General features: G+C 41.1%; 1 protein-coding gene across 4 annotated transcripts in view; it reads right to left on the reverse strand.

Moving 5' to 3' along the window:
• The window catches only part of LIMCH1 (LIM and calponin homology domains 1), a 176,566-nt gene that overhangs the window by 73,129 nt on the left and 85,057 nt on the right, over positions 1-18,380 (reverse strand). For all 4 annotated transcript variants that reach the window (XM_069014211.1, XM_069014210.1, XM_069014209.1 and 1 more), the window contains exon 4: positions 462-568. In XM_069014211.1, the coding sequence (XP_068870312.1) occupies positions 462-568 (107 nt within the window). The remainder of the gene's footprint in view (positions 1-461; positions 569-18,380) is intronic.

Here is an 18,380-nt window from a genome sequence, read left to right on the forward strand (position 1 = left end):
GACTACACTATTTTATTAGTTGGACAGACAAAAAAAGAATGGCATCAATTTAGGTTAGGAAAACCCCTAAATTCCTCAGAATCCCATTGCCTAACTAAGACATTATTTTCACAAAATCACAGAATAAACTGAGTTGGAAGGGACTCACAAGGATCATCAAGTCCAACTCCTAGCCCTGTACAGGACATCCCCAAGAGTCACACCATGGGCCTGAGAGCATTGTCCAAGTGTTTGTCCTTTTTTACAGAGCTGTGGTTGATGTCTCTGGGACAAAATCTGTTGAATAGAACAATCTGTTTGTCCCAGCACTGAAAGCTTCCCAAACCTCTGCTTCCTACTTACTCCGCCTTATGCTAATTACATTTCTCAATACAGCATTTTTGCTCTTTCTTAAATATTTACCACTGCATCACATGCACCTGAGGCTGCAACATGCTGTAACAAATTGCTGTTGTACTTACTTGATGGTTACTCTGTTTGACGTGTCCTGCAGATCACCAGGATCAAAAAGCTGAGACTCTTTAAGTCCCAGTTCTTTGCAGCCTCTTAAGAATAATATGATATTATCCTGAAAAGAGACAAAGAACATAAAACCTCAACACTTTAAACTCTCCTTAATTGAAAAAAAGTCTTACCAAACCAACTTCTCCCTAACTCAGTAACTGTTCATGAACAGTCATATCATTAGCTAAATGAAGAACCAAAGACATTTCCACTCACATAATTTAAGAAGTCAGTGTAGATTTTGTTTGAAAACCAGATACATATGAAACTTTTTATTTTTCTTTTTTTTTTTCAAGATATGTAACTACAACAAGCTTGTTGACTTGCTTCTTTTCAAACCCAGATGTTGGCACTTTTTTAACTTTTAACTTTTTTAAAAAGGTCCACTAATTTCTCTACCTGCTGCTGGAGGCTGCCACATGACCTCAGCACACTACAGAGCAGAAAAGGCAGGATTTTTGAACAGAGCAGGAAGAGTAGATATGAAAAAGCCCACCACCATTTAAGCAAGCAAGTTGTTCAGAAAACACCATGCATGTCAGATATGAACAACCAGTTAACACAATCATTCTCTTGCCACTCCAACTGTAACCAGTCAGAAGCCACTGAGAAAAGAGATAGGTGCTTTCTCCTGAAATAAAAACCTTGAAGCTACACCTCACATGGCCACTGTCTCTAAAGAAACAACACCAATTTCTTAACACTTCTTATGGAGGATTTACTCTTCGCAAAGTGTAAAAATTAAAAGTCAATAACTAAGAGAGACTAAATAAAAACTGGTATAAGTGTCTTTCAAACCAAGTACCAGCGATGACTCTTTGGTTTGCACTAAGGAGATTAAATCTGCATGTGTGCATATACAGTTAATATAGGCTTTATACTTATACATATGCATGTACCACTCCCCTTTTACAGAACCAGTGAATATGTTTTACATGGATAATCTTGAAGGCCAGTAGAGAATAAGTTTTTAGATAAATATGTTTCTAGATCAGCAACTGCAATGGTAGATGTGTAGAAAGTAAAGATATAATGTACAGCTTGATATTTTTTGAGGCTTCTCATCTCAAACCTAAAGCTAAGCTGCCACATGAAGAGTTATAGAGGAGCAGAACCACAGCGTGTGGTAGAGACCTGTTTTCATAAAAACTGGGAAGCAGAGGAGCCTCATGATGTTCAGCTCTTACCCACTCTGCATGACAGAGCAGGACTGGTGAGCAGGGCTCCCCCCACATCTGCTCCCAGGCCTTTCTTTGGGCTCGGGGAGAGCAGCCCTGTTTGTTCTGCAAGCAGCATGCTAATCGCCGCGGCGCTTGGCATGCCAACACTCTCACACACAAAGCTCGCCAGCCACACCACAGAAAACACAGACTTGGAAATTCAGAGGAGTTCAAATCTCCCTTTCTTCCCTGGCTGAAACTTAACAGCTCTGGAGAGGAGCCAGGAGAGGAAGCAACAGCAGTTGAGAGAGAAGAGAGCCCATAACCCAGAGAGACAGCATCATTCATGACATGAAACGATGCCTGTAAAATTTTCCATCTGGCTTACTGTTTGCATTATAATTTTTCCAACAGCATCATGAATAACTCTTATGTTTAGTCTTTGATGGAGGATGGTTCTGGTCACTCTCAAATGGTTGGTGGAGTGATGTGTAAATTAATAAAAATGCAAAAGCATTAAAAAAAAATTCCTAACAGTATTTCCAAATTTAATAAAAATATACAGGACATAGAGGTAATAGTAACCTAATAGACTTAGAAAACAATCAGAGGAGGAGGAATGCTGAAGATAACTAATTGCACCCATCTTTATGCCAGAAGTTCACATCTGAGTTATGATACGCAGTAACAAAAATACCAGTTATTGGCAGCCATGTAGTTTGGAAACTCGGTTCTTCTGCCTGCTTCTCAAAAAAACAGCGTCACCTACTCCTGTTTGGCTACAAGCTTTTATTTTGATGGTCATAATATGAGTAACACTTGCCAGCAGTCACTAACACTATCACCCAAACAATTCATCAGAAAGTCACTATCTTGTATGGGAACAAATAACCACACATGCCAACAAGACGAAATGAGTGAGACCTGAAAGAAGTTTCTGCTTTTGCTAACAATCTCATAATTTTTACTTCCCAATGGTCCTAAAAATGGCAATTTGTTTGAAAGGATTGAAGAAAAATCCAACAAAGGAAATTCTTTCAAGTGATATATTTACTCAAGGACACCTGTCTAGGCTGCCTAACCCCAAGCCAAAAATGTATCTTATACTACTACAAAACTACACTTTTCCTAGTTTGCTCTAGGACAGATGAAATTCGCTTTTGTTAGTTCCATTGAGTCACTGGAGAAAAGCAGTCCTAAGCCATTAAAGGGAGAAAGGAGTCTTAAAGTTAAGAACCAGCTCCCAGCAAAACTTTCTCTCAGGATTACTACACTTGCATTGACCAGGTCCTGATTTCTTCAGTTCTCAGAAAATGTTGCTTTTACCTTTTGAGAGGATTTATTGTTCAGCATCTGTTAGCTGCACCTATGCATTTTTTTTGTAGTCACTTAAAATGTCACTCTTTGTCATTGCTGAAGAAACTAAAAAAAGCAGAAAAACCAGGTTTACAAGTAGCAACATATAAAAACCAACCTTACTTTAAATAGGTGACTGAAAAGACACATTTAATGTGCCTGCCCAGCTCCTTACAACTTGGCAGAGTTAAATAGGTCATGCAAATGGGTCACACTACAGTGGCAAGGATCTCGGGGTGGCCAGCTGCCATGCCTCAGCTAACACAGTAGTATCTTTTACAGTGGTCTCAGAAGACACAACCAGAACTTGGTCCCTCTGGCAGCCCCTACGAGGCACTAATCGCACAATTTCGTCAATACATTAAACGGAGATGATACTGCCTTTCTCTCAGCCATTACTTTCTGCAGCTGCAGTGTTGGAGTAGACAGAGAATTGGTCACTTGGTCAGCACATCATTTCCTACAGCCCCAGAGGACCTGCAACTGTCTCATGCTGGCTCCACTTGGTTTTATTCCACACCACTGTACAATCAAAAATCTTCTTCCAGCTTTTGTCCTTCATACACACAGAGGAAGAACAAGCTGATCGGTTACAGCCTGAATTTATTTTGCAAATTTTATCTATTATTTTAATATACAAAATTTTATGTCCATAAATATCTACATTTATACAGATCTATAAATTATAAATCTGAAACCTATAGATATCACAGATAGCTACACAATTTTATCTATGATTGACCTATAAAATGTCAGAAAGTCTAAATAGGCTGCATACAAGAAGACAAACACTTCAGTGTGGTAACAGACACAGGACACAAACACAGGATACACTAATAGGTTAAATCCCCACCCTTTTCTGCTTGCCTCAGCAGAGTCCTGACAGTTACTGTTACATCAGCACTATAACCAATGTCATTTACTTGTAGGTATAGAAAAGCAAAAATTATTAATATAAATGTTTCACTATACTGAATTTCAGAAACAAAAATTTAACCAACACACAAAACTAAAACTCCCAGGCAAAGCCAGCCATGAAGCAGTAAGAAGGGTCGCGGGCAGCTAAGGGTGCAGAGCACTGACTCCCTGAGAACTTAGTCAGAAGGATGCATGGGAAGGAAGGGAAAAACGCTCCTGCTCTCACAGTTGCATTTCAGCACCATCACCTTTTCATCCTTTTTGGTGTGTAATCTGACAGACTCACATCTACAAAATCACTTTGCCAGGACAATCATCTGAAGCTAATGTAGAGAGAGTAGACAGTGGAGGGGTGAGTGGTGAAGGTGAAGGTAGAGGGAGGGAATGAGGAAGGGGGGAAAAGATAACACACTGCTCACTTGTAACTTTTTTTTGTTTGTTTTAAACAGCGTGTTATAAATACGAAAAAATGTTCACCATATAGCATTAAGTCATTTTCCTCATGCACAAAGTGGAGCACAAAATCCTGAACCCTGTAAAAAAACCCCCAGAAATTGGCAGTTGAGTAGGACAGACACCCTGGAAAGCCACCGCAAATTCACACAGTAGCACTGCCAACACACAACATAGTTCAAGCTAGCGAGAATTAAATATTCACAGCAGGCAAATTCTCTCCATAGGATCTGCTGATCAGATGCAATGGCAAACAGCTTGAATTTGGCCCACTTCCATTCCTTTCATCCGCCACAATACATACAAAACAGTCTCACTGTATTCGCACTGCAAATCAGTCCTACAGCTTATCACTGTGGAGCCATCGTTTGTCAGATGTGCTACAGCATGGCCCGGACGAGATATTCAGATAAACTTGGGAAAATAAAAGCAAGCCAAGCTGTATGTCTGCACAGAACACTGAATAAAATGCCAAATACATGCCACTTCGGCAAGCTGGAGATATTATTAGCTGCCAGTAGCACTGCTGTTTTGCAGGACAGCTGCAAACAAACAGGTGGCCCTTTTCATTTCTGGAATGCTGATATTTTCCCTGCTCCAGAATAAATTAGAAGATCTCTAAAATAAAAAATAAAAAACAAAAAAGAAAATTTCCAAACCACTTTTCTGAGCCATTTCCAATAGACTGTTAAAAGCCTTCTGTTTTCTCGCAACATTTCTTCCTAATTCCCTTATTTTTCCATTTTATGTAAGTAATTAGTGGTCATAATTTACCTCTATAAAAGCAGTGGATCTTGCCTGATTCACAGGTTCATAGAAATACTGAAATATTCAGTTCAAGTCCACCAGGGAAAAACTTCTGTAAGAAAGTCTGGGAACTTTTCTCATATATATATATGTATATATATATATATATGTACATACATATATATACACATACATATACATACATGCATACATACATATGAGTATGCATATATGTGTTACTATTTCTCCAATATACTTTTGTATGTTTAACTATATACATATGTTTAACAGTATATGTGTGTGTGTGTGTTTTACCATTCATCCAATATGATTTACTGTATATATACAACACAACTATACAAAAGCTTGTTTTCCGTGGCAGACTCCAAATCAGTAGATTTGGAAGGAAATGGGTCATAGTTAGGACACACTCACTTAGAAGCCGAGGATGGTTAACCTCCAGGAGAGGGAGAATGACAGGACACCAGAACTGAAGGCACCCCCCGAACAGCAAGGGGAGACCGGGCTGCTTACACCCCAAAAGGATTCTGGCACACAATAGCCTCACCCACGAAAATTAAACGCTAGCGGGGAAAAAAAAGAAAACAGAAAGAGATGGTCCGTGGGAGCAGGGAGGCGAAGCAGGACTTACCAGCCCGTCGGCCGGACCGACGCTCGCCTCCGCAGGGCCGCGACCCCGCGGCGGGGCGGCAGCGGGGCCGGCGGGAGCCGCAGCCGCCGGGCTCCACCCAGCGCAGGGGCAGCCGCCCGGGCTCCGGCGGGGGCACGGCACTCGAGGAGAGGGAGCACCGCGCACGGAGCGTGCGAGCCGCCAAAGCAAGAGGCACTTGCCACCGCGATGACCAGATAGAACCAGGAGGAGTAGGGCACACCGGCGGGCACGGCAATGCCCGGCTCCACAGGTGGAGCCTTCCAGCGTGCCCCTGAGAAGCTGGTGAAGGTTGCCTTTGCCAAGAAAGCCCAGCTTTTTTCTGCTTCGTTTTGGGCAGTCAAGAAGGAAAATATGTATCTCCTCCAATAACAGCCCTGCTTTCTTGTCAAAAAGGCAAAAAAACCCACCTTTAAAATGGTGTGGAGAAAAAAGCCAGTTGGTACCGTTCAACTACACAGAACACACCAGAAACCCGAAACGTGGCTCTAAGTGACCTTCAGGTAATATCTAAGTCTGGTGAAGATAAAATCATAGAATCATAAAATCATCACGGTTAGAAGAGACCTTCAAGATCATCCAGTCCAACCATCCACCCAGCACTGCCCCTGTAACCCCTGAACCACTAAACCACATCACCCAGTGCCAGATCCAGGTGCCTCTTGAACACCTCCAGGGATGTGACTCCACCACATCCATGGGCAACCTATTCCAATGCCTCATCATCCTACAGTGATTTTTTTTTTCTGATCCCAAATCTGAATCTCCCCTGTCTCAGGTTAAAGTCATTTCCTTTAGTCCTCTCACTGTAGGCGCAGCAGAAGAGACCAGCCCCCACCTCACTACAACCTCCTTTCAGGTACTTGTAGAGAGCAATGAGGTCCACCCTCAGCCTCCTCCTCTCCAGGCTAAACACCCTTTGGGTGTCTCAGTACCTGACCCCAAAGACAACTTGGCTGGTAGTGCCCAGGTGCTTAGATCCTGCTGCTCCCAACCAGGCTCACTAGGGCAAAAACCTGCAAGTGCCTAGAACAAGAAGATAGTGCACAACTTTGATGCTACTATTGATTGTATAAAAACTTTGATTGTATAAAAACTTATCTTTTTTCAATAATGTGAATGGAAGCTGGGCAAAAGAGAAAACATGAGCAAGAGCAGACTTCAACTCAACAGGCAAAAGCAAACCACTGGAGGGTGGGAGGGGTGCACACAGCAAGAACACAAGGCTAACCCCATGACTTCACTAGTTAAGTAGGTCTTGATATTACTCCTTTCTACTTTCATTATCCCTGAAGGCACAAATAAAACATTTAAACAAATGGGGGCCCAGTCAACATCCATGTCTTTGGGGGAGAGAGCAGATGATGATCAGATGATGCAAACTCCCTCAGATTTGCCAAACCCAAGATACACCCTAAGATGGCTTTGCTTACAGCACTCAAAACAGAACAGAGGCAGACAGGGAAAAAAACCCAAAACATTTCCAGGCTATTCACTGGCTCTGGTGCTGATGAAATCACAGCCAGCTGTCAACCAGATGTTAGATTTCACCAGGTCTTGAGGAGGGGGTGCCTATCTGATGCCATATTCTATGGTAACAGCCATATATGGCCAAGGAAGGATAACATTTCCTTTCCACCCCTTCTCTGCAGCTCACTCTCTCAGCTTTGTAGTACCAGATGATAGCACTTGGCTTGTGAGGGATTTGGTCTCAGTTTTATGACTTCTCCTTTCACTTTTTTTTTTTTTGTGAATAAAGCTCACAATGAGCAGGGTTAAAAACCAGCTCTCATACAGTGAATTGTATCCAAGCACTCCTAAAAGCCACTGGGAATTCACCTTGCAAATCCAGAGCCAGATGGGTAAAGACACAAAACCAGAAAAAAAGTAAGGCATGGCTCTTGTGATGGAAAGGAATGTTATTTATCTCACTCTGTCTTCTTGGTGGGGCTATGAAGTGGATCAATACAAGAGTTATGCCAGAGTGGGTTGGGGGAAGAGCTAAAAAAGAGACAAGAATGAAAGAAATATCACAATATGATGCTCTGAGGACAACCTCAGCTCCCATCTGTGGCAGCTACTTCTTATCCATCCTGCTGGCAATAGTTTTGCTGTCTGTCTGAAGGAGAGGAAGAAAGGTCCTGAAGACAAATTTGACCTTTATTTGCACTCACATTATGAGTGCAGGAGTATGACTAACCTAAACACAGATTTCAAGGGTTTCAACCCTGAAACCACAGCTAGTGCCACAATGGTTCCCTCTGGACATCTTCTGGGGAAACTGGACACTTTCCTTTCTCAGCACATCCCTGCAGCTGCTGTCCCCACAAATGAGCTCTACAGCAAAATATAAAAATGGGCAAGAAATTCACAACTAAGGGCGAAGTGCTGTCTCCTAAGTTTGGTTTATTTGTGTGTTATTATCCAGACCCAATGAATGTTAAAGAAAGTACAGGGTCTGACTATGGCTTCAGAAGAACTCAAAAGACAGCCATCCCAAACAAACTGCTTAAAGAAAACAAAAATACATAAACTTTAAATCTAGAGTTGTTAAGTCATAAGAACCACTACATCAGATATTGTGAAAACAAAATTTAAGTAAAGGAGACCACCAAAGAAACTAACCTGAGCATTAAATAGGGGAAAGTAATTTTTTTGCTAGACATAGTGTTAAAAGCTTATCACTCTGCATAAAAATTTAAAAAAAACCCAAACAAACATAGATAAATAAAGTTGAGTTACCTCATGAGCAATACACCCAAAAGGCACAGCCCTAGGGTGGTTCAAAGGAACACCATGAATAGCTTAATCTCCAACACAAGTAAGTCCTTCATGAGTTATTTATAGTCATCAATTAAACCAAGCAGTGCTTTATAAACCTGTGTCTTTCCAGACTGGTGTCAGGGCAATTGTGTGTTAAGCCATGGCACAACAGATACCTTTTAAAAACTATTTATGTGTTCCTGCTAAGAGGGGTACTTTGGTGGTAAAGATGATTACATATGCAAAGCAAATTTATGTGCTAAGATTTATCCCATGTTTTCCTTAATTATACTAGCAGGTCTACAGAAGATAATACCTTTTTTTCACATAACCTGCCTTATTTTCTCTGCCTGAAGAGTCCAAGCTTCATGGGATCCCTTTGAGCACATTTGATATCCCAGGGCACTGACACCCAATGCCTGCTTTCTATATTTTGACTTGACTGTAGAGAAAATAACCTTGTTTTCCAGGAAGAACAGTGTTGACTATTCAAGGGACCCAGCTCCAGGAAACCATCAGATTCAACTTGCAAAATAACCTTTGGGATGGAGTGGGTCTTGCAGAGAAGAAAATGAGGAAAAACTCTGTGCATCACAAGGTTGTCCACCTGAAAAGGTGTGTCTGAGTGTATTATTAATTAATTAATTGACCAGCATTTATCTATTATAAGCCAGTACAGGTAACACAAAGCATAATCAGTGCATCGGTATGCAGCTTCAGAGATTACTATCTGAAAAAATACTTCTCAACCTGTGATCACTACTGACTGCTCTTATTTTTCTCTCTCACTATATCCAAAGCAGAGGACAAGGACAGAAAAATAAAGGAAACAGAAATGAGCAATAGTGAGAATTATACATAAAGCTTTTCTGATACACAAGAACCTGAAACAAAACTGTGTTGGAGGTATAGCCTCAATTTTTACCTTCCCCATGTAATTTATCAGCTGTCTTCCCATTCAGGCACAGAAGCAGATTTCATCACAGTTGTATAATCCCCCAAAATACAAGATTTTAATGAAAGTATATGCATGATGAACATAGTCTGAGGTTTTGTGACCTCCAGCTGTATTGAACCAGCTGAGCATTCAGTGCCAGAGAACAGCTGAAATTTTCTGAAGTTTATTCTTAAGGTTTGAAACGGTAAAGGTACAAAAGAAATTGGTACCTAAAATTAAAATCAACATGACATCAAACCTCTAAAACTGAATGTATGACCACCACCTGGCAGCCTCATAACACTTTTTCTAATTGCAGTAACTACTCACTTCTAGCATGACTTCACTTTCTTGCCCCTTTTCTTTTATATGGTATTTTCCCTTTTGCTTTGTATATTAAGTAAAGCTGTCTTCCATTCAAAGACAGAAAATTGTAACACTTGTCAGTACTCAGACTTCTCTCAGTAGACAGCAATCCACGACAGGGATCAGGACACTGTGCATCCCGAGCTGTTGGAGGGCCTCTTCACCCCTCTGTCCAAGTACAACTGCTGTAGGTGGGCTTCAAAACTCGCAAGAAAGCTGCTTGTGGGGGCTGGGGGCCTGGCAGTAGCTGTTAAAATCAGACCAAATCTCTATCCCCCAAGGCAAACAGCAAAATAGTGGAACTGCCAAGGAGGACTCATTCCTGCTCAGTTCGTGACCTCTGCAAAAAAAAGCAACAAATTCCACTTCTTCTTTCAAACTAAACATCTACTCTTTATTGCCAAGGAATATGTTTTAATAATCTGTGCTGTTCAAGGTTTGATAAACATCAGAAATCTTTTTGCTGCTGTTACATGATACCTGACATACATTTTCCCCCCACTCAGAACTTTGCATTTTCATGCCAACATTACATAAAACATACTGGACTTCTTTAATGTACAGGTTGGGGTCTCCTTGAAAACACTTCTAAAAGAAGTTGCTCAAGTCCAAAAACCACTTTTTTTTTTTTTAATTGGCTATTTCTACTGAATGAAGTTCCAGCACATTCCCCATGAAAAACCTACCTTATTGTTTTTACTTTCACTAAAAATAAATAGAAAGCATTCATATTTAGGTGTCTAGAAATACTTTGGTGAGGAAAAGGAAGGGGAAGAAAATGAGTAATTTTCAACTTTCTTCAAGTGATTTTTAGAGACAATCAAATTATCGGTGCAAAAATATGCTAAGTAAATCAGTGCCCATTTGTGACTTTGACCATATAAAGTATAACAGCTTGAATTATTGAATACCCCAATGCTATATCCATGTATCTGTTGTTTCTTTCCCAGATTTGAAAACATTCATTTGGTGTCTAGATGGCATGGCCATAATTGTCAGTGATCTTGAATATCTCCAGCCTTGGTGGGGATTTTTATGGCAAATATTCATGGCAAGATGAGCTACCCAATACTCTGGCAGAGATTTCTTTTCCATTCCTTTTCAACCATCAGTAAGCAGTCTCTAGATATAATTCAAGAAACAGCATGACTATTCCTGAAGCTATTGTAGCTGCAAACCTAGATTGACTACGCAGAATAGTTTACTTAAATTACTTAAATTTCTACTCTTCATCAAGTCTATACTGGTCATGCAAGCATGCCTTTGAAAAGCCATTTAGACATCAGGATTCGTGGATTACATCTTGATACTAGTGTAATTTGCAGTTGTGAAGACTAAGCTTTCAGGAGGAATAAAGCATAGGACAATAATACACTATATTTAAGAAGAATTTCTTTAAATTAATTGAATAAAATCAATGATTAAAGCAAGGGAGAAAGAACAGAACACTTCTTTAATATGGTGCATTCCTGATGCAAAGGTTTTTCCCAGCTCTTTTGCAATGTCTTGGGTCTGGTTCCTCTGGACAGCAGAACAGAGGACAAGAAAGGATCTCTCTTCCTACAGGACTGATATCCCTGTTGTCCAGTTTTCTTCAACACATTAGAGGTGTACTATCACAACACCCTCTCTCCTCTCAGAATACACAAAGCAACAAGGGGAGGAAGATGAGTTTATCACATGGATCACACCAGGTCCTTAGAAACAGGAGCTAAGCAGTGAAGATGGCAGAAATAGCTTATTTGTTGGTGAAGGGAACAGAAGAGGAAAAGAAAGGACCTTCTGTCCTTGCCAGACTTAAGATAAACTTTTGTTTGTTAGAGGAAAAGAGCCAACCATGCTTATAGTTCAGCTTACCTAGGCATAACCAGTGGCTCCTGCTCACAACAGTCACAAATAAAGCCAGCAGAGATGTTCATGTACCATCAAATAACAAGCTTCCAACTCCACACCTGATACTTCTGAAAACTGTTTCAATTTAAAGCCACATAAAAAACTTAGTAAAACTTAGCTAATGAGACTGTATAAAAGAAAAATGCTAAATTTAAATATGATTCTTTCCTTTCCTCAGCAAAGAGGCAGGGCTCAGAGTTGATCAGAGAGAGGTATATCTAGATAGCAGAACCAGTGGAGTCCGACAAGATTATTACACCAGGCTCCAGCACCAATAAGAAGCTCCCAGCAAATTAGCTGATTTAAAGCACTGCAGCGTCCCAGTCCCCAGCCAGCTCACGTCTCCAAACCACTCCCATAGGTGCAGATTTCTGGAGAATGCAAAAGTTACACATGGCTACCCCAAATCAGCTCAAGGCCGGCAGGACTTACTGGCTTTGGCAAGCACCTCTACACTGAACTTCCTAGCAACTGGGGAATACATTCATCAGACACAGGACTGCCTTGCTTGAGTGCACGGACCCAGCTGACGCTCAGCACTGTGCTGAAGCCAATCAACCCTTAAATCTGGAGACACTAAGAGCTACCTGGGGTTTACAAGGTCAACAGATGTAGCCCCATCCAAATACAGGGGCTACAGAGCTATGCAACCGCTGTAGGTGACGCAGGAACACTGCCCAAACTGCAGCACAGGAGCCCACCCACCCAGGAGGCACCAGACCCTGGTCACAGATGCCCTGCATGCCCTTTGTGTACATGCCAGCCCAGCCCAGAGCTGCACAGGGGCTTCAGCATGCCTGTGACTGCAGAGACTGTGCTGTGGTGGACTGCTAAGCTGATCTCATGCCTTTGGGCCATTTGCCCCCAATGGGAAAGGCACTGGCATAAAGCCGCTCTTCTGCAAGAGCTGATGAGGCTGTCCTGAGCAAGGGTGAGAGATGTCAAACCCAAGCAGGCTGTTCAGTCAGTTGCCTACACCCATACCACAGAGGTTATCCAGGGTTCTGCATTCTCTGGCATATCCTAAACTCCACCTTCCATTATCCTGAATAGAGTAGTTGACTGTTTTTCCTCTTATTTACTTCCCATCCTCAGTCTGGCTTTTTTTTTTTTTCTCTAACTTGCAAAGTTATACAAGACAAGAATATTTCTATGCTGCTTTAAAAAGAGAATAAATTATATTGAAAGCTGTGATAGAGAATACTGACCACAATCTTTGAATTTCTTGGTGTGTAATTTGCTTACATAATAGTTTGTATTAAAGTTTAAGTGCTGGATTTCTAGTATTGCTCATCAAATTTCAGCCAAATGAAAAAGAATAAGCAAGCTGAACTACTCTTGGGAAGATAAACTATCTGCAAGAATTTTTGATGCAAGTGTGAGATCACCAAGAACTCTTAGTTCTTAAGAAAATATGTAAAGGTCTGGAATTCAAAGAGTTTCAGTTCTCCAGGATCATATTTTAGAAAGTAAATTTTAATCAGGATTGGGTGGCTCAAGAGATTGGGTAATAGTATTTAAAAAGCAAGAGATAAATCTCTGATCAACCAGAGGGTAAGGACTAAAGAGCATTTAAGGTCTCAAACACCCCTGGGAACTAGCCAACTTAGTCTAATACTGTGGGTGCTGACTCTCAGCAGATTTTGGATTTTCTCACGCACAGTCCTCATGCTTATGAGTAGCCTCCTCTAAATTTCATTGGAACTATTCCATCATCCTCCCCAAAATTCTGTGTTAGTTGTGCATTTGAAATGCCAATGGCCGATAGATACCGAGTTTGCTGATAACACATGCTGACAAATACCTTGTTTCTCTCTGTCCCTTTTAACTGCATCTATGTGTTGTTTCTTAATTACAGACTCCTGAAGGCAGAGACTTGAGGACTTGAGGTGCCATATAGCATAACACAGAGGAGGAGATTCATATCAGCAAGTTGATACTTGGCAGGAAAATGGATTTTGGTCAGTGCTGACTGTATCATTCAAAGATCTGAGATGCACAAAAATGGAGCCCAGCCATGTCTGAAGATACAGCTCCTAAACTCCCTTCAAACTAATCATAATATTGGATTGAATTTTGCCCTTTGGGTTGTTTCAGATAGAATGAAGAATAAGGAAAAACTGGTGCAATCTTGCTGAAGATAAAGCATCACTCATTCTAAAACAATTCTGCTAATACCTTGCTTACTCAAATTGTTGCAAGACTGCAGCAGTTCTCCAAGAGGATGTAATTATCTTGCTTCTTCCTTGTCTAATTCTAGCCCACTGACATATCAGATTCCATCCAGTCACTATTCAGCAGTGTAAAAATAAAATACAGGCATGTACACTAAGGAGGAAGATAATCTAGCCTGACTTCTCAAAAAATACAGAGCAAAACAAAACCCAGCCTCCTTAGACAATCTTTATGTCATGTTACTTTTTTATGTAAGTCTGTCACTAAACACTGACTATAGTTACAAATTTTATGTGTTCTTTTGGCCCACAACATTTATTTATGTACTTATTTCTCTTTACTTCTTTAGAGGCTTTTGGAAGAGCTCCGACAGCACTCCATGGGAACCATTCTGTTTTATTTATCAGTTTGCAACTAGTTTTGCCAATGACTGATGCAATTCCTGCATTTGTTCATAATTTGTTTCCTGAAATATCAGAAAATACATTGTTTCCAATATATAGTATCAAGCCTGTAGTAGTAATAATTTTAATTTTAAAAATCAATTTTTTAAAATCTGCTTATATTTTTTTTTTAAGAGAAACAAGCAGTACCGTAGAACAGTGTATATGTGTTTGGTCCATGTGGCACTCTCAGAACATTTCAAGTTTTCCTTTTCATGCAGTTGCTATAGTTTGAGAAGCAACTACTATCTGACCTCCTTAGGGGTAACAGGAGAAACTTAATGAAAGAAAACATCCAGGAACTGTACAAAAATGAAGGGTTTTTTCTGCTTCTGCATATGTCAAGTGAAAGTTGCATGAAATATTTTTCTAGATCAAAAGCTGAGAGATTTTATTAGGTGGTGCTACTCACCTGTGCAGACAGTCTTCTGGCACAATTTTCACAACTTGTTTACAGTATCACCTCAGTTATCTAGAACTTCGTGTTATCCCCACAAGGGTCAAATTCCTGACATGTATTAATTACACTGAAAATTGCCCTGGATTACTTGAAACCTCAAATAACTGAAGCTATCCACTATCCTCCCTTTTAAATAACAGAGGACATACTGTATAGTGGTGCTAATACTTTGTGGCTGATCCCTGTAACTCCAGAAATTAATACATAAACGTCACACTTCTTATCTAGCAGGTCTGCCAGCTTTGGTCTGAAAACCAGGCTTGAGAGGCAGAGAGCACTTATAGCATGGTCCTAGTCACTGCTGTGGGCTGAGGGACAGGAGGAGATAGGAAGGACAGGAAGGTTAAAACCAAAAAACCACTGACCAGCATACCTGATCCATGCACTGCTGGCCAAGGAAACAGACTTGCTTCACAGTTCAGCTCTCTTAGTTGCCAAAATGACCTTGGATCCCTCCTGTAGTTAGCCAAAGACTGGGTGCTGCCTGCACGGTAAGCCTATGTCCCACTGACACCTGAGCTTTTACAGTTGTGGCTATTGTGCTGCATCTTCTTGTGCCCATCACCAGCAAGTCAGGCCTGCAGCTTCCCCCTGAAGGCACTCACCAAGCAGTTTCACAGGAACCTCTATAACTGCATTATATCAGGGCTTGACTGCAAAGAGGACAATGCAAGGACCTACTGACAACTCAGGTAATTTAGCCAACAGCAGGCATTACCTAATGCTGTTGCTAGGCAGGAGTGGTAAAGTTAGGATTGGTTTTGGAAAAACCAGCAAGCCTCTTTCCAGCCAAACTAGAAATGGTATTAAAGGACAACAGCAACGAGGCAGCTTTCATTAAGAAAAGATATGAGAAATATCCAGGAACACGTGGTAACACCCATAGGATTTGTTGGCTGTGCAACCAAGCTACACAGCACCCAACCAACCCAACAGTTATAAAAGGCAAGCAGCAAGAGCATCAGCATCCCAGCCTATCAGTTTAAGGCCTGAAATTTGTTGCTCCACAACAGGTGCAAGGGTGAGAGTCACAATCTGGCACTCAGTCCAACATGCCTCCCAACACACCAATACAACTTTGCAACATATTAAGTCAAGTAATATCTCTCTAGCAGTAAAAGGAGACCAAATAATACCAACATTATGACTAAAATGAAAAGAAAGGGGAAGGGGGGAAAGCATCATGTTTACCACTGGCCTTATGGGGTAACACAAGCTTGGTTCTAAATTGTGCATGAGAACTACTACAATTCAAAGGAGAAAAGCCAAGGTAATGGAATAGCATAACAGAATGGACTGAAAAAAGCTGAGCTGAACTCAGTACACACTTGGATGCATGCACACATTTAGCAAGTTCAATGCTCTCCCCTTATTGAAAAGGCTGAAAAGAAAACTCCCTTTCACACATCATGCAGTAATAAATCAGTGTGCACTATTGCCCCAAAGAAAAATAGACATTCACCATCTAAGTAATGGTGCTTCCCACATGAAGATGAGGAGGCAGACGCAAACAAATACATGGCAATAGTGAGGACTTTAACAGAAGGACACCGCTCCGAAGAGCCGAGGATTGCCTCTGTATTGCAATATTAATTTTCTAGACCATTAGTTATATTGCTTGTCCACAAACGAATGTGCAATTCTCCTGCTAAGCTGTGGAGCAGATTTTCACATGATATCACAAGGTTTTTCAGCCTTCAAAAGGTTAATAGTTAATGGTTTTGATGTCCCTCAGTCAGATAGTTCAGCCCAGTTTTTCCACAAGGAATTAACTAAGCTGTTTCCTCTGCAGCATTAATTTTAACAGGTTTACAATAGTATCATTAGACCTCTGGACATTTAAGAGGAAATGCATTACAATTGGAAAGTACCATGCCAAACAGGAAGCAAGTGGCTTTAATCCAGGAGCACTGAGGAATGCAGAGACAAGGAGAATTCAGTGTCAGGTATTTCAGCCTCTATGAACTCTTGACCACAGCACCAGACTACAGAATTTTACTGGGCTCTTAAACTAAAGAAATCACTGTGCACGGATCTTTAAGGCACCAGTTTTCCATTAGTTTGCCTTTTTGCTTGTTTGCTTTAAGTCAGGGAAACAACTGCAATGTGATCTTTGGAGCGAGACACGTTCCATCATCTGCATTCAGCACGTAGCCTCCTGCTAGCAACATGCACATCATCTAAAATAAATCCATTTAAGAGTGCCCGGAAAGGTTTTCAGCATAGAAACAGTGCGAACAGTTGCTAGCAGACATTAACTGCAACAGACTTCACCAAGTTGATTTGCAGCCAGGGAGGGATTAGAGGCAGCATTCTTCTGCCACCATCTTCAGCCCAAGGGCCGGGGTCACAACAGATTGTTGCTTGCTCTCTTTTCACAAGAGAAGGTCAAGGAAGCTTGAGCTTCCCTGGATCATTTTGAGGTGGCCAATCTGTTGGTCTGACCACACTGTGAAAACTCTTCCTGCTTGCCACCCAAGGACTTCTCGTGTTAAGAGCTTTTGGGAAGCTCACTTTTCTCACTTCCAGTGTTGCTGTTACCTGGTTATCAACACTGATCTAGCTGTTCCCTGCAGCAGAGGCTACATGTTACTGAAAAAGACAGTTGGGGATCAGAGATGGTATTTATAGTGCAGACCTACAGACTCCAACCTGTGAGAGGCTTTCCAGAATTAGGGAGTGAGAATACTACTGAGTATAATTTTAAACACAGACAACCTTTAAACCAAGGCTTTAAGGTTGAGACTCTCCCGGGTTCCTGTGTCCCTTGCTTTTCGCCAATACCTTAAGGAGTGCATCTAAGTTTAAACTCTGTAGCTGCAGTTTCAGAACTATTTTAAACTGATGGAATGACACCTCTTTTTGGTGAGCCTCCTCCTTCCCTCCTGCCTGCATTTCTGTTCATGCTGTAAGATGAAGGGAATTTCTTAGCCAGATCAGTTTCCCACTCCAGCTAGTATGAGGGCCAGTGCTGTCATTTGTGGGAAAGCCAAATTCAGAGTAGCTGAAAGCAACCATAACATCAGGTTTGCTAAGGACAAAAGCTGATACTTAGCTTCAAGACATGGATAGCTGTAGCTCTGCATATTTTATTTGTGTTGGCCTAAACGTTTGCAGTATACCAGCTCAGTGCTTCTTTTTATATCCTCATTGCAAACTAATCAATTTTGCAACCCAAGACACACAAAAATTGCAGATGCCTGGATACAACTGCAACAGTGCCACATTCCCCACGGGACACAGGCGACATATTCACAGACTCAGGGCATCCAACTCCTTCACTGAAAACTCCTGAAGATGGTACACGTCTCCAGAGAACGTGGTATTTGCCCAACTATTAAGAGAAGTCACAAGCTTCAACAGTGGGATTTGTTTTGAAGAGTATAAATCATTGCTCAGGAGGCTCTTTGTTTCTAACACAGCAGCTGAAGGAAGACACTGATCCTTCATTAAGTGCAAATTTAAGCTATGTGGCAAGTGGCATTTTGTTTCTTAAACTATTATTTTTTTATACTTACAGATACTTAGAGATTAT

The sequence above is a fragment of the Aphelocoma coerulescens genome, chromosome 4 (assembly GCF_041296385.1).
Source record: "Aphelocoma coerulescens isolate FSJ_1873_10779 chromosome 4, UR_Acoe_1.0, whole genome shotgun sequence".
Lineage (NCBI taxonomy): Eukaryota > Metazoa > Chordata > Aves > Passeriformes > Corvidae > Aphelocoma > Aphelocoma coerulescens.